The sequence below is a fragment of the Cheilinus undulatus genome, linkage group 2 (genome assembly GCF_018320785.1).
Source record: "Cheilinus undulatus linkage group 2, ASM1832078v1, whole genome shotgun sequence".
NCBI classification, from domain to species: Eukaryota; Metazoa; Chordata; class Actinopteri; order Labriformes; family Labridae; genus Cheilinus; species Cheilinus undulatus.
In genome coordinates, this window is record NC_054866.1 from 18,078,053 (window position 1) to 18,099,459 (window position 21,407).

At 38.9% G+C, this 21,407-nt stretch overlaps 1 protein-coding gene across 1 annotated transcript in view; it reads left to right on the forward strand.

Moving 5' to 3' along the window:
- Positions 1 to 3,459: 3,459 nt before the first annotated feature.
- Positions 3,460 to 21,407, forward strand: part of LOC121525428 (POU domain class 2-associating factor 1) — a 30,468-nt gene continuing 12,520 nt past the window's right edge. Inside the window, exons 1-2 of the mRNA XM_041811434.1 lie at positions 3,460 to 3,594; positions 17,359 to 17,486. Coding sequence (XP_041667368.1) covers positions 3,570 to 3,594; positions 17,359 to 17,486 — 153 coding nt within the window. The 5' untranslated portion in view covers positions 3,460 to 3,569. The remainder of the gene's footprint in view (positions 3,595 to 17,358; positions 17,487 to 21,407) is intronic.

Sequence of the window (21,407 nt, forward strand, 5' to 3'; positions counted from 1 at the left end):
AACAGCATCAGAAGTCATTCACCAGACTGAGTCTGGGGAAGAACATCCACCAACTGTGTGAAGAGAGCTCCCACAGCTTTGTCTGCTCTGTATTGAAGTGGAACAGGTTCGAGCTACTGAGCTGCATTTTATACCGAAAGCTTCAAGAGGGCCCTCTGTATTCTTAGTACTCCTACAATAAAGTGACCCTTTACAACTTCTGTGAGGGTGACAGCGTAGATTACTAGCCTTATCAGTCTTTCACCAACCAGGATCACATTCCAGGTTTTTCCAGAACTTAAAAGCTTACAATTTCCTGTTGAAAAAGAAAAAAGCCGAACGCAGAGAAATCCCCTTGGTCCCTTAGGAGAAGAGTTCCAGTCTTAAATGTCCACCTCAGAGAAAACATAAATTAGCTGACAGGTGGGAGTTAGATGTTTATGTTGTCCTGAAGCATTGTGCAGACGTTGCAGGATATGTTGTGAGACCTGAAGCTGGACAGGGTCCACAGAGAACTTTTAACCTTGACCTGTAGCTACCATTAGGAGGTCCTCCTTTGACCCAAGATGAAAATGAAAGTGATAAATCAACCGCAAAACTGCTAAAACTTTGCAACACCCAGAGACTGACACTTCAGATAAAGTGGATGAAAATGAACCCTAATATGATCCTGGAGAAAATGAAATAATTTCAGTTCTAAGAAGTTACAAGTAGAAACCTCAGATTTTACTCCACCACAAAATCGACTGACCTGTTTGTAGAGACACCAGCTTACCTGGTCTTTAACAAGTCAACCTATGTGCTCCTAAAGATGACGGTCAAGCTGTGGGAGGAGACCCTGAACCCTTACCTGGAAAAGATCTGAACAATGTCTTTCCTCCTGTTTTGAAATATTTAGTGAGGAATGACAGATATTGCAGACCAAAATGGAACTCTTACCAACAAAATCCACAAACCCGCTGGAAGCGTTCCTGGAATGCGAGCAGCTCTGAGCAGCTGGAGATTCGAGATCACTAGGTCATTGGAGAACTCCGAGTTCATGTGGGAAAAATGTAGACAAAAGATGATTTTGCCTTTCTGGTGCTGATTTGTCATTCATTTTGACATGATTCCATGATTTTTTTGCTTCCAACATAGGTGACATTAGAAAGTTAAAAGGTTTATTTTGCTATAAAGGTTGTGCGGATTCATGTAAAATTTTTTCACCTCAAAAGTTAACTTTACTTTATCATTGGAGCCTTAATAGCTCTGTGGCCCACTGACCCAACAATAACCTGTTGCCTGTGCCACGGGATGAGACATAACGTTGATATAGTGATGATTTACTATCAGGAGTCCATGCATTGTCCATTTTTCCAGCTGTTTGGATCAACATGATCTATGTAGATTGATGCTTTTTGGTAGTTACCTGTGCTGATAATAGACCTGATGTTTATCAAAAACAAATAAATGGTTGTCATAAATAAAAATGACATATGAGAAGAGCACATGAAATTTATTCTTCCCTTTTCTTACTGCCCTTTGTATCGATGACGCCTACAGCTTGTGCTATGAAACAGGATTTCTGGTGAAACACCTGTCTGAAATACCTGCCAACTGACTAATCATCTCTTTACCCTGAAGTTCTGGGGGCTGATCATCAGGGGGGAGGCAGATATGATCACATTCTAGTCGCAGGCGTAGTCTTTTTTCCTATAGCCGACAGTTGAAGAGACCACATTCTAGTTTAATGTGATGCACAACACTAATGTGCTTTTAGTTTACTTTCTCCTTGCAAGAACAGATACACATTTTTACACTGGTTGTATCTTAAAATGATGTTAGGTCTCAGAGCCTGTGAGACTATATAGCAGTATTGATAAGTGTTAGTGAGAAAATATTGTGTTTTATTTTGGAATGATGTAACAAGTTAAGTTTGGCTTAGTTGGCAGCCTACCAGAAATAATGGTCAAGGAATGTACTTTTATGGAACTGAAGTGGTCACATGGGGTGACTCCCTGGATCGGGCGTCAAGTGTATAAATGACTGTCAATGTGTGCATTCTTTGTCTTTGGCCTGTGCAGCTGCTGAAAGTAAATTCTGAGAGAGAACCCCAGACTTGTCTCTGTGAAGTTTCTGACTCTTCCTCTCGTGCCAATACATTTATTTCCACAAAACAATAAGCTAAAAGGTTATTGGTTTTATAATATTTGAAAAATGCAGAGCCAGGTCTATACGGACCCAGGTTTCAATCCCCATCCCTAAGGCGGGATGTTCAACGCCTTCACAATTTAACATTTAGCAACATTTTTCTGAAATTGTTCCACAATTTAAAGACCCAGTTTTTTGCAGATTGGTGAAACGCTGCCCATCTTGAGAGACTAGGCTACTACAAAACCTCTGCCACCCTAAAAGGCTCCTTTTATACCCATTCATGTTACTTACCTTTAATCAGTTACAAAATACTCCTCTAGATGTTTTTATAAATACCACTTATTTTTTCAGCCTCTTACTGTCCCGTCCCTACTTTATTGAGATGTGTTGTTGCCAAAATGAGCCAAAAAAAAAAAAAAAAAAAAAAAAAATTCAGGATATGGTAAAATGTCTTAGTTTCAACATCTGATATGCTGTCTATGCTGTCTAAATCATTGCATCTGTTTTTATCTACATTTTACTCAGCACCGTAACTTTTTAGATTTGTAGCTGCATCTTATGTTATGTTCATGTTCTTTTTCATTTGCCTCATACTCTATACCATCTGGCCTGCAGCTGAAATATGGTGTCCTAAGCTCTCAGACCCTCCACACTTGAGAAAAATAAATGAAAAATGAGATTTATAAATTAGATCAATTTGCACTGGTGATGCTAGTGATTTTAAGAGCCTAAGGTAATACATTTACACTTAGCCATTGCTTTGTCTTCTCAATTTGAATATGTATTATTTATTTTGAATGTGTATTATTTATTATGACGTATGCTGCTGACCTCTTGGCAAAGGACACCCTTGTGAGATCTCAGTGGGTTTTATCTGGTTAAATAAATAAATAAATAAATACACTTGTATTTGCAGCTGTGCTTTTGAAAGACTTAGGCTTATATTAAGCATCACGTTTTTCTCTTTTTTCTTTAATATTGTGGTTTTTGCTGACTTTATAAAATTTACGCCCAATGATCACTTTATTAGGTACACCTTTTCAGCCAATCATTAACACAAATGTTCTAATCATCCAATCACATAGCAGCAAACAATGCATTCAGGCATGTAGACATGGCCAAAACTATGTCCTGGAAGGTGGTCATTACTGAAAATAATAATGGGCAGAAAAAGTGGCTTATCTGAATGTACCATGATTGTTGGTGGTCTGACAAATATGAAACCGAACCCAGCTGTGTCGTTGATTATTTTAGTTTTACAGAAAGTAACTCATTCAGTGTTTATCTCTTAATTGTTAAGCAGTACTTGCTCTGAAACTAGCAGCAGGAGGGAGATTTGTGGTTAGAGAAGCTGTGACATCTCAGGGGGATAGTTAGTCGTCTTCAGGCTGTTATAAAGAACATCACACAGCCCGCCACTTTGATTTTCTTTACTTTGACTATATGATACGATCCAAATGAGAAATATGCACTGGGAGAAATGTAAGTACTACTCATCTTTTGTTTACATAATGAGCTTAACCCTTAAATCAATTGGGGCAGAATGTCTTGTCAAAGGAGGATTGTCTATTTGAGTAATTATTTCATGTATTTCTATTTTTACTGATGGCAAAAAAAAAACAGCAGAGAGGTCTGACAGTTAAAAAAATCTATAGTTTTTAGGTGTTTTAACCACTGTTTACATCATTTTTGTCACCAAGGGGATGACAAAACATAATGTGACTAGCTCAAATTAATGGATTTTAATAAAATTGTAAAGCAATACAAGTTAGTTAATGTATTTATTTGTCATTTAAATGATAGTAGTATTTCACGTTAGTTGCTCTTTTCACCAAGACAGCTTAAATTGTGACAAACGGGAACCAGTTTCAAACATGAAAAAACAGAAATTAAGCATTTAAGATGTAAAAACAAATGTAAAACTAAGAGTCTGATCAGTTAACAGTAGTGTAACAACAAGATAACTTAAACTAAAATCACCTTTTAACTAATCTTGTTCTACATTTAAAGGCCTATTGGTATGAAAAATCACTCCTGTTTGAATCTCATCTCTTTTCTGATGCCTTTTTTTTGTTTCTCAGTAGATGTTTGGTCATCAGTTTGGTTAAAACTAATAACTGAATGTCAGCAAAGTTTACAGAACTGTAGGAGAATCTTCCATGGAAACATGAAAACTTTTTCCCATTTTGATGTTTGTCAGAGTCTTTGCTGAAACTGTTGAGACTCTTTTGGAAAGAGGAAGGTGGTCTTTTGGAAGTTGGCTGCACTCTGCGATTGGGCCATAATCTCGATATGCAAACTGGATAGAGGCCTTTGCCACAGTAAAACCCTGCACAGCTGGGCTGCTTCCTCTTTTTTCTCTTGGTTAATGCTGATTGTTTGTCTATCTGTGTGTGCTCATGTGTGATTGCTTACAAAAACATCTGCAGTTCAATCCAGTTTCAGTTCAAAGATGGGGGTTTCGTTTCGCTCTTATTTCTCCAGAAATGGTGAACTAATGGTCATTTATTAACAAACTAGAGGTCGACTTGTTGTTTGATCCTCATTTGATCAAGGGTAAATTGCCGGTTAATGAGGGGTAAACTTTCAATAAACTTTGCTGAACAAGTAGAAAATGACAGTTATTACTGATGTTTGGGACTTCATTTCATACTATTTGATTCCTAGGAACTACCGAAACTGTAAACTGATGGGAAAAGTAGTGAAAATAATGATAAACTTGTGGTTTACAAATGGTAAACTAGTGATGAATTAATGGTTAACTTATTGTAACACATAGCAATATATGTTAAACTTATGGTACCCAGTGGAAAGTAATGGTAAACTTAAAATATCTAAAAGCACAATTGTGGTAAACCAAAAGTAACTAATAGTAGTTTGACAGTAGTTTGCCATTAGTTACTGCTGGTGACCAGTACTTATTTTGGTTAATAGTTAGCCTTTACTCCCTATAAGTGTGCCATAAGTTACCAAGACTTTCTCACAAGTTACTTTAAGTTTTCTTTTAGTTACTTTTCAGTATTGGTACCCTAATTGCAAAGTAATAAAAAACTAATATTTAACTATTTGTAACTAATAGTGAACTTATAGTTAACTAAAAGTATCTAACGGTAAACTAGTGGGAAATAGAGGTAAAATCATGCTGAACAAGTTGCACCTACAGTACTCTTAATAGTAAACTAGATAAACTTACAGTGACTAATGGTGAACTAATAGTAAACTTGTGAACTAATGTTAACTAATGGTCAACCTGTAGCAGGCAAGTGGAAAAAATAGTTTACTAGCAGTAATGCTAAACTAGTAGCTACTTATAGTTGACTAATAGTACTGATGGAGAGCAATGGTAACTTACAGTAAATGTATATTAACTTTTGGTAAACCAGTGGTTGAATACTTGTAAACGTATGTAACTAAATGCTACTCACCTCAGTCAAGAAAATAACTGATCACCTTAAACCTACAGCCTGCCCCTCCAATAAGCACCCCTTTGCAGTGCTTTCACTACAGCCCCCTGCCCCCCCACCTGCCGATCTGTGTACTTAAGAAATTTTTTCATCATTTATCTCTACTTGTACAAATATCATCAATACGGTTGCACCCATAAAACTCAAAAAAACAAAACCAAAATCAGCCCTGGCTCAATGACAACACCCGTGCTTTTGGAAAAAAACTGCAGAAAGGCAGAAAGAAAATGGAAAAAGGATAAACTTCAAATCTCCTACGACCTGCTATAAAACTCTAAAAATCTTTAAAAACCCCAATAGACTAAAAGTTCTTTTCAGTACCATAAACTCTGTGATCAATCCAGTAGACAACAACTGTAACTGTAATTCTTCTTCATTAACCTCGGAGAACTTTTTACAGTTTTTCATAGATAAAATATCTGATATAAAAAACAAATCACACCATCCCCTTCAGAACCTCCTGACGCTCCCTCAGCTATCCCTGCTTTTAATCAATTTTCCCCAGTCTGTCTCTCCATCCTGCAGGATATAGTCCTTCCTTTAAAGCCCACCACCTGCCCTTCTGACTGTATTCCTGCTCAGCTGCTCAAAGAGGTGTTTCATACCATCGGCCCCAGTATTCTCTCCATCATGAACAGTTCCTTTTCCTCAGTTTGCTTCCCTCCCCATTTTAAACATGCAATGATTCAGCCCCTTCTTAAAAGGACAAACCTTGACCCAAATAATTTATCCAACTTTAGACCTATCTCCAAACTTCCATTTTTATCAAAACTTTAGAACAAGCTATCAACAATTATCTTATTTCTTAAAAGACAATAATTTAGTTGAAACACTCCAATCTGTTTTTTTTTAAGGAAAATCATAGCACTGAGACAGCTCTTTTAAAGGTTCTTAATGATTTGTTTTTAGCAGCAGACAATGGAGACTGTGCCATTTTAATCCTTTTAGACTTAGGCACCGCCTTCGACACAGTCGATCACAAGCTGCTCTTTGATAGACACTAAGGCTCGGTTGGGATACAGGGGATGGCTCTTAACTTTTTTAGATCTTATCTGAACAACAGAAGTTTTAATGTGACCTGGAAAAACAACTTTTCCTCCACAGCCCCCCTTACTGAGGCATCCCCCAAGGCTCAGTTTTAGCTCCTCTTTTATTTTCGCTTTACATGTTGCCTCTGTGTAGCATTGTAAAGAAACACAACGTCTCATTCCACTGTTTTGCTGATGATACACAAATATATCTCCCCCTGAAACCTCACAGCCCTCAGTCCCTACAGCCACTCCTCAACTGTTTCCAGGAAATCAATGATTGGATGGTACAAAATTTCTTAACAAAAAACAGAAATACTTCTCTTTGGCCCCCCTGCCCTCACCACCCAAATTCAAAATCACCTTGGCCCTCTGTCAGCCTGTGTCAAACCCTCTGCTAGGAACCTGGGTGTGATTTTTGATTCTTCTTTTACTTTTGACAAACAAATAAACTCAGTGGTGAGAGGCTGTTTCTTTCAACTAAGAACCCTAGCCAAAGTAAAGCCATTTTTAAGTTTTAAGGACACTGAGACAGTGATTCATGCTTTTATATCATCATGATTAGACTATTGCAACTCACTCTACATGGGAGTCAGCCAGTCCTCCTTAAAACAGTATGTCCAGAACGCTGCTGCCAGATTTTTAATATTTACCAAAAACCGTTAACACATCTCCCCCGTGCTCTCCTCCCTCCACTGGCTCCCTGTCCATTGTAGAAACCATTTTAAAATTTTATTGCTTGTTTTTAAATCACTTCATGGTTCAGCTCCTCTCTATCTATCTGACCTTTCAACCCCCTACACTCCAACACAATCACTCCAGTCCCCCAATCAGTCTCTCCTGGTCCTTCCGCAGACTTTAAGGAAACTCAGAGGTAATCGTTCTTTTTCTGTTGCAGGCCCTCATCTATGGAATCAATTGCCCCCTCACATTAGATCTGCCAACTCGCTGTGTTCCTTCAAATCACAGCTAAAAACAGACTCAAATTAGACCGCTCCCTCTTATCCCTTTTCTGTTAAACCAACACTCCTGGTATTAACGTCTCTTCACTCTTTGTGTTATTTGTCTATTGTTCTTTGCTGTTTTGTATATATTGTTATTTGTATCTTGGTCAGCTCATGCTGTTTTTAAATGTGCTACAAATAAATTTGCCTTGACTTGACTTGACTCTGCCTTTTGCAAATGTTTTTGAGACCATTGGTTGTCACAGTCTGGCCATTATAAACAGTAGCCTTGCCTCTGGTGAAGTCCCTTCTAGTTTGGATAATCCAGGCTTATCTAATTCTAAACTCAGTTTCCTCTGTAAAAAATCTTGGCAAAGTTGTATTAAGTCAATTACAAGTGTTTTTTTTGGCAAATATGGCATCCTTGTGATGTTCCAATCAGGTTTTCAAGCGCCACACAGCACTGATACTGCACTTGTAAAGCTTTTCAACAATATTTTATTAATGACTGATTCTTGGGGTTTGGCTCTTCTTATGCTTCTTTATCTCACAGCTGCTTTTGACACTGTAAACCACAAAATTTTAATCCTATGTCTGCTGCATGGGGTGAAGACTAAGGGTACTGAACTGAAGTGGTTTAGGTCTTACCTGACTGACAGGATGTAATCTTGGTGATTTCACTTCCTCCTCAGCCCTGCTGCCATGTGGAGTTCCTGAGCGCTCCATAATTGGGCCTATTTTATTTTCTTTGTACATGCTCCTCCTGGGATACGTTTTATTGGAATACATTTCTATGAAGATGCTATGCAGGTTTATTTGTCTTAGGGCAAAAATCTGATAAACCAAAGGTCATCTGTTCTACATACAGTTTTCTTTCATTTCATGGCATTTATTTTGAGTTCACTTTTTTTTTTTGCATTTCTTGTGTTAGGTATGGAGCACCTTCCAAACAAGCACAGTGACATAAATTCATTATAGAAGATATAACTACAACATTTTTTCTTTGAAGTTTAGGCAATAAGTCTCTGTAACATCAATTTTGTTAAAGAACAAATGTGTATCCAGGGTGAAGAAGATACAAACCTGGCTGTCAGTTTAATGATTATTTATAAATTAGGAAGGAAGCTCATTTAAAGGCAGCAGCGGTGTTCTTCATTATTGCTGTTATAAATCATTTGGAGTGAAAGCGCCACACCTGTGTTTGCAGCAAGCACACGCCTCACACTTCCTCACATCTTTGCCAGGAATCTTTATAAACCTTTTGTTCCTGTATACCGTGTTACAGCCTTACTGACCTCTTGCAACACTGGAGCTGTTCTGTTTAATGTTGGAAGTTGAAATTGACAATCCCTTTCCTGTTTCGCAACCATGCAAACATAGTGTAAGATTTGAATGCTTTAAACCTGTTGGAAATAATGAAAAATGTTAGAAATGCGATAAAGTGTCAAAGAAGTAAGGAATCGAAAGCTGCATCTGAACTTTTAAGCGTGGTGCCACAAATATAGGACAAAAACTTCTTTGACAGCTGCAATACATGACTTGCTCTATAGTTTTAAACACTGCAGTCACATCTCAAGCAGTCTAAAACCTGAAAATGCAGTCTGCTTTTATTTACAATTATACCAGCAGATATTACTTTTAAGTTGCAGGGATCAGTGTGTTCTTTTTGACAAATGTCAGAAACATGCAATCAAAGTAGTTGCAGTGACTTTTAATTCATTAGCTTGTTCTAGTGCATTGTGCTCTCTAACTATGCGCACCCGAGATTTATGAATGGGATGGGTCTGTGTAAAGTTTTTTTTTTTTTTTTTTTTATTGGGTGCGCTTTAGAAACAAATATTTATAGGGCATATAGAATTGTAACCCTCTGGCCTGAGTCTGGCCTTGGGGGTGGCACTTATCAAACTGTCATCTGCTTCCAGTCCACATTGCTGTTTAGTGTCACAGACTTCAGTTCAGTTAGTCTGGAGAGGGACACTTAGCCTGTCTGACCTTTAGGAACAAATCAATCAGCTGCAGATACAAATCTGGATGACTTACTGTCAGGACACCCTCAGCTAACAACAGAGGTTAAGTGGAGGGCAGGAGCAGTAGCAGTGTGGACCACAAAGCTCCCTCCTCTCCACTTTATGGTTTAAAAGCAGACTGGTCCTGAAAGGAGGTCATTGTGATGAGAGTGGTGGAGCCCCTCCTGGTTCAGCTGAAAATTACTTTAAGAATAACTTCAAGTATAGATATTTCCTCAAAAATCAACCCTGCCTGATTGTTAGGGATACCAGATTTGGTTCACAATACATTTTCTTATTCTTACCAGGACCCCTTAGTATTTTCAAGCAGCACATAATTTGTGGCATAAGCAAACTAACCAAATATTTTTAAGAATCTTATTGTGTCCAGAAGTCATTGGAGTCATTTTGGAATGTTTCCATGGGACTTTGTGCCCATTCATTCTCCCAGCACTGACACTGGACGAGAAGGCCCAGCTAGCAACCTCCTTTTTAGTTCATCTTAGAGGTGCTCAATGGAGCTAAGGTCAAGGCTCTGGGCAGACCAGTCAGGGTCTTCCTCACTGAACTCATCAAACCATGTCTTTGAAGTCCTTGCTTCGTGCATGCATATTGGTCTAGCAAAAGGCCTTCCCCAAAATGTCTTGGTATGCTGGAGTATTGAGACTGACTTTCACTGGAGATAAGGGGCCTAGCCCAAACCCTGAAAAACAGCTCCATACCTATCACTCCTCCAGCAAACTTCACAGGTGGCACAATGAAGTCAGGCATGTTCCTCTGGCATCCGCCAAACCCAGACCTGCACATCTGACTGCCAAAGAAAAATTCCTCACTCCACAGAACATTTTTCCACTGCTCCACAGTCCAGTATCAGTGTACTTTACACCACTCTGTTGGATGCCTGGCATTGAACTTGGTAATGCGAGGCTTGCATACAGCTGCTTGACCATGGGGGAACCCATTCCTCGAAGCTCCAGCTGCACAGTTTGTGTGCATACATCATGGAAATTCAGAGCTTTTCAGCAATGTAATCAACAGAGTGTAGGCGACTTTTATGCACCCACAGCCTTACCAGTCGTTGACCCCACTGTGATTTTAAGTGGTCTTCTGCTTTGTGGCTGAGCTGCTGTTGTTCCTAAATGCTTCCACTTTCTAATAATATCACTTACAGTTGGCTGTGGATTATCCAGCAGGGATGAAATGTCATTTCAGCAAAAAACAATAGAAATGGTAGGCCCCCTAGTGAAATTTCAAGATATTATTTTTTTTGCAAATGATCTTTCTGTAAATGTGATATGTCAGTCTGTTTTTTAATTATATTTTTCTTTTTTCTTTTTTTTTTTTTTTTTTTTTTTTTTTTTTACCTCCACCAAGGAGGTTATGTGATCAGCAGGGTTTGTTTGTTAGTTTGTTTGTTAGCAACATAACTCAAAAAGTTGTGGACGGATTTTGATGACATTTTCAGGAAATGTCAGAAATGGCATAAGGAAGAACTCATTAGATTTTGGGAGTGATCCGGATCACCGTCTGGTTTCAGGAATTTTTTAAAGGATTCTGTACTATTGGGAGATAGAGCTAATGGTGGAGGTCTGCGCTCTCCGAGTGCTTTTCTAGTTGTTTTAATGTTGCCATGATGGAGTACTGAGTGTAGATTCATGATAATAAAAATGATTTTTCTGACTATTGTATCAGACTGTAACATAACAGAATTTTAAAAAGTGAAGGGGTTCTGAATACTTTTTGAAAGCACAGATAAAAACTCACAGAAGTCAGGTATTTTAAAATTCACCCTCATCAGCACTCTGACCAGAACACATATTTGTACCACATTGTAAATGTTTTTAATTCTATTTAATAAATCAAGACGTTTTTCTCCAGAGAGATACTAAAACCAATGCTTTTATTCACCTTAATCTTGCAGATACTCAAATCCCTTCAATCCTTCCTTGACAGTTTGTTGACAGAAGTTCATGTTGTGATAAGTTAATCACATTTGGCATAATCCTTACAGGATGTTAGGGATAGCATACCCATGTACAAACACATTTCCAAGCTTGTTGCATTATGTTTTGCTTATGTGTCAGTAATGGCAGATACTTCCCACCTTTAATCCATCAAACATTAAGGCCCTTTGAGATGACTGGACACTTTGCTCTATGCTAGTCTGATATGAGCTTTGGACTATCCTGCTGCTAACAGGAAAAAAATTAATAATATTTTTTTTTTCAGCTCTTCAGATCAGCAGCAGAGGAATTAAAATACCAGAGGGAGCCCTGTGCAGATGAATGAAAGAGTGCCACTGCAGTCTAAACTCTTCACCTTCATTATTATATACTCTGTCACTTTTAGATTGATGCATATGTTTGGCATCATTGGGACAACATGCTGCGACACTAGAGGATTCCTTTCCCTCTGAAGTCATTCCCAGTGAAGTGACAGCTGATATCTTAGCCTGTTATTAAGGAAACTTAATGTGTTTTACACTGCTCATAGAAGGAACTGAGTAAACTTATTGTTAATGACTCAAATGATACTGCAACTATAATATACACTCCTGATCAAAATTTTACGACCAGTTGAAAATTGCAAGAATTTACACTTTTCACTGTTGGATCTTAAGAAGGTTCTCAGTAGAGCTTCAAAATGCAAATAAAAAGAAGAAATGGGAGTGAGACAAAAAAAATTGAGTAAGTTATTTTATTGAAAACAACAATAAAAATGAAATAGGCTGTTCATTTTTTTCTACAGTTTGTATCATTTTTACACCTCAGAATAAAGGAATGATCTTTAAACTGTTCAGCCACCAGCACACCGTCCACATTCTAGCAAAACACACTTTCTGTGCAAAGTGGTTCTGTTCTTGGAAATATGTTCTGGTTTAATTAGATTAGAAGTTTCAGTGAAATCAATGCACCAGCATTAGTCATGGATCAAAATATGCTAAATTCAGCTGATTGTATTATACCCTAATCAGTAACAGATGAATCCACTGGCTCTTATTTCTGTGCTGAGCCACATGATCCAGATCCAGAACCACTAAAAAGAGCTGACAAACTAGCTGAATATTTGTTCATTTACCTGATACAGTAGTTGTGTTCTGGTGAAGCCAGACATTTTGGGAGATAACTAGAGAACTGTTCAGTTATTTATTTATTCACTATTATACATCTTTCCTCATCCTCTGTCTGTTAGACTTTTCAGGGGAAAACTTCACTGCCATTTCTCACAGTCCCCCCTGACTTTCACAGTTTGAGCACTCAGGTCTTGCACAACCATCGCATCATGTTCTCACAATCTATGTGGGAACAAAAACTGTGTCAGTTGATGTGCATCATAAATGATCCTGACATTCTAACAAAGTTGTTTCAGAACCGGGCTTGAAATTGCATGGTGTGAATCCAGCTTAAGGCTAGAGCCTAATCAGTTTATTTGTGTTTCTCAGCCTCTCATATAATTGTATAGGTTTGCTTGTGACTGTGTATCTGACACTGTTCAGTGTGATTATTTAATTCTGGGTCGTAGAGTATCATGGCAGCATGGTAGTAGCCATAAACCAGTTTGAAGTGGCTACCAAGGGCAGGCAGCTGCATCACAGTTAATACAGAGCAGTTGACCAGGATTGATATGACTCATAAAGTGTTTAACCAACAAATATTCTGGTGCCAACTTCCAAGAGATCTAACTGGAATTATTCAGCTAACTTCACACATTAAAAACTAGAAAAGCACTCAGAGAGCACAGACCTCCACCATTAGCCCTATCTCCCAATAGTACAGAATCCTTTTAAAAATTCCTGGATCCAGACAGTGATCCGGATCATTCCCAAAATCTAATTAGTTCTTCCCTATGCCATTTCTGACATTTCCTGAAAATGTCATGAAAATCCATCCATGACTTTTTGTTTTATGTTGCAAACAAACTAACTAACAAACAAACTAACAAACAAACCCTGCTGATCACATAACCTCCTTGGTGGAGATGATTAAAACTTAAGAGCACTGGCAGTTAAATGAGATCACAGTAAAATAGAAAGCAGGTTGACTCATTTTCAGCCCTTGAGTTTCATGGCTCAGACCAGCCCACTTTGATTCACAAGCTTAAACTAGAGTTTCTCAATTGTGGATTAGAAAAAGAATTTATAAAAGCATAAAGGACCAGTTTTAGTAGTTTGATAATTTGCACAGGTTCACACACTGGGATAACAGCTCATTGCTGCCTTGTGTGTTGTAGAACAGTTGAACTGGGCATCCTGCTACTGACACAAAAATTAAGTCTCAAAATTATTACTATTGCATAATTATTACCTATCATAGGATAATTATTTTTCATTATTGTTTGCAGTTTTACAGCTGTTGCTTCTTATGTTTTTCTCCCATTAATCATTAAGCTAAGTGAGATTTATGTGTACATCAGTGAATCATTAAGTCTTTTCAAGTAGAGCTTACACTTTATAATATTGACACGAACTGAATCCTACGCCACTCTCATGTCTGTACTTGGCAGTGTTGGTCTTCCTCACTCTCACTCTGAGCAGCAAACTTGGTGAGGGGCTGCCGCTGTTCTAAGAGGGTTCATGGCAATGATTTGCATTCAGTTGTAGCTGTAACATTGCTGCTATTTGCATAGTACTTATCCTTATATTTTAACAGATAAGACTACACAAATTACTTCATCATTTATAAACATGCTGGTAGATTACATGCTAAAACCCCACATAGACAGTTGTGCTATGGGCGGGGTTTACTTGTACTGAAAGCCCTCTAATGGCTACCTCTACTTCTCTAAATACTCAGCTATAGCTTTAGCATGGCCTCTGTTTAACCAGAACTGGGCCACATTTCTGTATGACAAAGAATAAAACAACCCTAGAAGCTTTTTATGCTGGGAAAGATTTTTTCACTCCTCTGCTGACCTGCTTTGGCATGACTATGTGATAGTTGAGGGGGAAATAGTACCTTCTTGGGTGATGGCTTGTATACAATGGCTGCTTGGAGCGATTAGCTCTGAATTGGTCACAGCAGCACTTAGTCAAAACTGGACATTTCTGCATTAAAACAAGTGAAGACAGCAATGCTAAAAGCCTTCTATAACAGAAAGGGTGTTTTTGCTCTTCTGCCAACCTACTTCAGCATAAGTGTGTGATAGTTAAGGGGAAAAGGGTTACTTGTTGTTCTTATATACAACAGCTGCTAGCGGAGCGGTTAGCTTGGCCTTAGCCAGACCAGCTTTTTAGACAGAAATGTCCAGCGTTCATTGCAGTTAGCACCGAGAGCAACATAGAAAGCTTTCTGCAACAGAAAAGGATGTTGTCACTCATCTGTCGCCCCGCTTTGGCAAGAACATGTGATAGTTACAGGGAAAGGTTTAATTGTTGTTTACAGCCAAAGAGTTGTTGTGTCCCGGCTAATGGCTGTCATCAGCTGGGACTGCCGCAGCGGTGCTTTTGTCTGAATTGGACAACATGTCTAAATCCAAACAAACGCAGAGAGCAACACAGAAAAATGTTCTCGCTCTACTCCCGGTCTGTTTCAGCATTGCTTTCCGATCATGGCTTTGGGCCTGTCCCGTAGTGTCCGCTGTTAGCTGTTAGCTTGGATGTCGCTGTAGGACTGCTGCAGTTTACTCCGAACTGGGTCGCTGTTCTTGTTAAAACCAGAGCAGAGCGCCACACTGACAGCTTGTCTTGTGCAGAGAGAAGCACAGATTAAAGGGACAATATTTTCTCCTCACAGACCTCTAACTGCAGAGGGGAGGGGGATGAAGCTGCTCAGGGCTTCATCACACACACAGATGGAGACAGACAGAGAGAGGGTAACGTAGTGTTTTACATTTAAGTAACCACCTATAATGACTTTGGCTCAAAATAATCAATAACAATCATGACAAGATCACTCTGCCAGAACACACATTTCAGTCAGGCATTACAACAGGCATCCCAGATAGCTGCGGTCAGCCATATACTAGCTTAGTCTTGTTTTAGAAACAAAGGTAATTATGGAACCAGTTAAGCTCAAGTTTCCAGTCTGACGGGCATGGACAGACCTCCAAGCGTAGTGATTGGCTGATATCAGAACATTGCTGTCTGGAGATGCCAAAAGACACTCTGGGTCTGTTTGACTTATGATTTGTTAGAAATGGCACTGCAAATATCTTCCATGACAAATAACTCTTCTCTTACAACACTTTCATACATCACCTCCTCACATTTACTGGATCAGTGATTCTCAAGTGGTGGGTTGGGATCCAAAAGTGGGTCTCAGAGACATGTTTAGTGGTTCGCAAAGGTGCTCCTAGGAAAACATTTGCCAAAACGTCTATGCAACTCTTTTAAACATGCTTTTCTGTCCCGTCTCTTTGATTTTTGTTTTGTACTGTCTGAGATACAAACTACTGTATTTCACAACATAGATCTGATTGGAGGAACAACATCAGAAGTTTGGGTCACAATGATGAGTTGTTGGTGGGTCCTGAGGCTTGCCCAGATAAGAAACGTTGTTCTAGATTATTTCAAGACTTTCAGGTCCTGATATACACACATGAACCTGAGAGAAGGGGATTATCTGTGATAGATGTACTCTTAAAACCTGAAATACTGGATTTGGTTGATGGTTGGTGAAGGGGGAATCCCAGGAGGTGTTCTTAGGCATCGGTCAGTGAAATGTTTCAGCATGGAGGTGTGATACAGAAGGGCAAGTAAAGGGCCAGTCATTTCCCAGCTTGGCTTTGTGCTTGGTAGTATGTGGGTATACATATCTTAACCCATTCTTTCAGATCAAGGGTGGTATATAGAGCCCATTACTGATTAAAAATGTAATGTACTGAGTCGGATTTGGGAACTGCTTAGACAGTGGTGTGCAGAGCTTTATTATCTCCATTTCTGCATTTTGGAGCAGCATATTGGGCTGAGAGTTTTACACAATCAGGCAGAATAAAGGGGCTTTCTAAAATGTCAGAGTGTTTGCTGTTGTGTTTTATGCACACACATCCCCATCTTTCTGCAGGGAGCTTACAGTGCCCCATCATTCTTTTCAATTTTGCAGCCTTGGTTTTTTTGACACTTGGCTGCAGCTTCACATGTACAGTACTGCTGCATCCACTTTATGCAGAAGGGGCCCTCACAGTCAGATCAGATTTCTCCTCATGCTGATACTTGCAGAACTTGACTTGTTGTCAACACCTGGACATGCTGTGAGACCATTTAGTCAAAAAGTCTGTCAGGAAACTGTAACAACATGTTTACATATGTGTTGTGAGTCTGTTTTGGGGGGTCTCTACATTGTAGAACGCTTACAGCTGAAGTGTAATCCTTGCTTTCCCATCATTATGATAAAACATAAAGTCAGTGTGACTCCTGAGTTTGATTAGGCTGAGTTCCACTGCTTGAGGACATAATGCTGAATAAGATAATTTTTTCAACTGCATACTGAAAACCCTGTTTTTTGTTTTTTGTTGTTGTTTTTTTTTTTTTTTTTTTTTTTTTACTTGCACATCATACTTATAGTTGAGAATTAACGCATAACAACACACTATAAAGTGCTTTGAAACATCTTGTAAATACTCAAGTGCAACTTATGGCATTTCTATATAAATTACTACTGTACCAATAGACACATATTTTTTTTTATTTTTTAGCACCATGCCTTATTTTGATTTTTTTGTCTGTGTTTTACATCAAAACACATTAACCTGCCCAGCCACCGTACATGAACCCTGTGAACTCATCATGTCAATCAAAGAAAACGGCTTCAGGATAGCTAAAAGGAAATGAAGTTCACCTCTTTCTCTCTGTTTTTGTCCTCTGTAGCACCACCAGCAGCACTGCCTCGGTCCAGGCCATACCAGGGAGTTAGAGTCAGAGACCCGGTCAAAGAGCTGCTAAGGAGGAAGAGAAGTCTGGAGCCACACGGCACCAAGACAGCACCCCCTACTGTGGTAAAGATATATGTCACATATCTTAAACATGATGAAAATTACTGAGAAATTTGGATGACTCATGCATTTGTCATCAGTTGCTCTTTCAAACACACATTTACATAGTGGTATATTTTGGAAACCGCTTCTCACATCTTTTCTGAAGAAACACTGGCCCTCCACCCTTTCCATAAAATAGTCCCATAAAGTCCTGCCAACACTGGCCTTATTCTTCCTCTTAACACAGTGTCATTAATCATTTAACAAATTAAAAGCAGAGGATTTGGCAGCAGTATGGAAGAATGCTCAGGATTATGTGATGTGGGACTCATCAAACATCTTAAATGTACTGTAAACTAAAACGATAGAGTTGAAATTTTAGAGCAAGAGGGCAAAATATTTCTCTTTATTAGATAAGTTATTAGGGCTAACTGTCACTGAACTCTGTTCAGGACAGAAGGTTGGGGGGATTTCCATGTTGCATGAAAAAAGCATGAACCTGTTTGTCTTTGATGTTCTGCAGGGTACATTAACACATGCTTAATTGTGCTCGAATGATTTATCAGCTCTAGACTGCAGGCTGACGTCCTTCACTCATCAAATATGTGGAATAGCAGGATGGAATCAATGATCTTTATGATATCAACAGCAGGGAGGCCTCTGCAGAGATCAAAAGAAACACACTGTACAACCTCTACGCACGCAGTGATGATGTTTGAGATGACACATTAACACTGAGCCAACTGGGAAATTATTCATGAAATTATAGATGGCATTTTAAGAGCTGAAAGAAAACGCTGCTGTGGGGCCATCAGGATGTGAACAGTCGGGGCCCAGGGCCTATCCCAGAGCCATTAGGGGGATTTTGTCCTTATATAATCCAGGTGTTTTTCCATGACAGTTACAGCCATTCTGTGCATGGCTCCAGGGCTGGGCACACAGCCCTATGCAAAAGAGCATGCAGCTTTGCCAAAGAACCTCCCACTCGCTATTTATGAACGCCTACGAGGGCAGGAGAGGAGACTCACAGCACGTGCATGCACAAAAACTGATGAAAGAGCTCTGAAACTCACACAGATACCAGTGAAGGTTTAAGTGACCTTCAGTGTGTACTTGTGCACATTGACTGTGCCATGTTAGACACACATTTCTAACACTTTCATATGTATACGCACTATGCATATAATACAAAAAAATAGTCAAACAAGCAGAAAGTAAGTTTTTTTAACACTAAGGTCTACTTAGGAGGATAATCATACAGGAACTTTATTTTTTTGGGTGTTGCCAGAAGCCTCTCCACTGTGGTGACCAGGCCCAGCCCAAGCTTACTTGGGGCCCTAAGCGTAACTTTTTGGGGGGCCGCCGACCACCAACCACTGTTACTGATGCAATCAATGCCAGATAATCAGCCATATACAGCTAATCTAAATACCAGCAGGGAAAATGAGGTAACAGAACTTGAGTTTTTCTTCATTTTATTTCAAACTGTTATGAAACATGCAACTGAGAGAAATTCAACACAGTGATTGGACTTATGCGATTGTCTCAGTTGATTCTTTAAATCAGTTAAACTAGACTCATGTATTTGACCAGTGTGTATAGACGTCTTTTATTCTGCTTATGCACATTCCCATACGTAATGGTAGTGACTGTTGGATTCACACTCTGAGCTTACTGGCAGTAAATTCAGCTGTGAGCTGGACTGTTGTGGTTCTGGAAAGGACTGTGATTGTTTCTGGGAGATCAGGTAGTCCTCCACACCTCTGTCTCTGATGGGATGTAAGAGGTTTTACCTTTATGCGCACGAATGGAAGAAAGGCTCCTGTCTACCTTCTCTTTTCTGGACTGTGTTGTTAGTAGAAGACTGTGTTGAAGGCCCAAAATCCTCTGAAGTTTGTAGGAGTGGACATTTGTGAAGGAGATAGGATTCTTCCCCTTTTCCTTGTCTGTCTCATCATTGGAGACCCACCTCATCAGCAAGCTTCTAAACTGGAAAAATAGAATGAAAAATATATTTGTTTTTAATTTGTTAATGGTAATAACTTAAAAATGTACTAAACATACAGAAATACACCTCCTGACGTCAACCCCCCTCCCTTTAAAAATACCACCAATATTACATTTTTAGATGTATTTAGATACATAAAACACAATACAGAAGACTAGTTCATTATTTTACATGCTTTTTTACTTCAATCATAAACCCTATTACAGTGAAAGTCAGTTTATTTTTTATATGAAGCATTTACTTTACAGCTCCTTCATGATCAGTATTAACATCAAAATCCATCCTAATGATATATTAGACATAGACTGCTGCATTGATGCAAGATTCATTTTCTTCCATAATCACAAAAAAAAAAAAAAAAAAGTTACAGATCTACAAAGCCACATCATTAGTCTATAATTATGTTAATCTTAATCTGGATAATTTCATGTAAATGTGTCTTACCTGTGGTCGTATTTCTCTATACCTGTAGTCTGCAGATGCTGTGTGCATGGGGGCATGCCAACAAGTCTGCTGACTTTAACCTACTTCATATCCTTTCTCCTGGTCCGTACAAAAACAATAAGGCCCTACACAGCTCAGCTTCCCACTGAGAAGAGCAAAACTGTGAATAAAGTAATTTGGTAACAGGAACTTAAGAAGACCCTGAGTTTAACGGGACTCTAGTGTTTAGCATACCTGTAGCACCGCTATGGTCCAGAGACTGTAGTGATAGGTGGTTTGTGAAGAGCTGGCTCTTTTATGTGAACGATAAGAGCTGGATCTTGTTTAAGAGCCGTTTTGTTTCATTATTACTATCACTGTTATTATAATTACATATTGTGTGTCTGTGTGTTATTTAATTGATTCATAGGGATGAACCTTTTTCCACACTGCTCTACTACAGTCACACCACTCATTAGGGACTCATGCTTGATGGTGTGACATTAATGTTTAATATCAGCACTTTAAGCCAGGGAGCAGATTTCATTTGACCTGCAAGGTGTTTTGGGGAGACTGTACATTTTGAAAATAATTACATGATATTTTCTTTAATTAAAAAAAAAATGACCACAGTTGGGGCAAAATACCTGTCCAAATATCAATCATTTGTCATGACATTGATAAATTTGGCAGGTCGGGTGAAGCCAAGCTGGTACCCAAATAAAGAGCCATAAAGAGTCAGCTCTTTTTGCTTAGCCAAGCCAAATGATCTGGATTACTGAAAAGAGCCATAATTACCATCACTGTTTGACTTTTGTGTGTTGCATTAAAAACAAAAAAAACAACCTTAAACAGCGTTATATGAATCTCCCGATTTAAAACAATAACTAAAACTGATAAATCTGAGGTGGGGCACTGTTTCTTCCTGAATTTTACTCCAGGCACATCATTCCCATTGTTAACAGCGTGGCTGATCTCACAGGTTTGCTTCTAAACTGCTTGTGAACATTTACTTTCTCACTCTTGGGGCCCCCCTGGTTGTGACAGGGCCCTAAGCAGCCTCTGATGTTGCTTATGCCTCCAGTCGGCTCTGGTGGTGACAAAACTCCTGAAAGTCACTGGCCTGAAGGGAATAGCTCCCTTACATAATCCCCTCTAACAATCTAGTTTGTTGTTTATACTACTGGATTAAAAACAACAACAATGTCAAACAGATCATTAAGTGAGATTAAGGTATGTTGTTAAATGTTTTTAGCTCTGCAAAGCTGATAAATACAGGAGTATTGATGTTCCCTGCTCGTTCCAGTATGAAAGCAAAATATACAGTAACAACATGCATTAAAGTGTGGAACTGTCTTTTATTTGGCAAAGTAACTGATTCCTCTTCACCTCTGGCAACATGAAACCAAGCAGATTTCTTTGATTTCATTGCCCCAGGTTAGTATTAAACGTGTTTGACTGTGTAATCACACACCTCACTTTTATCTGGAACACCAGGACACTCTTGTCAG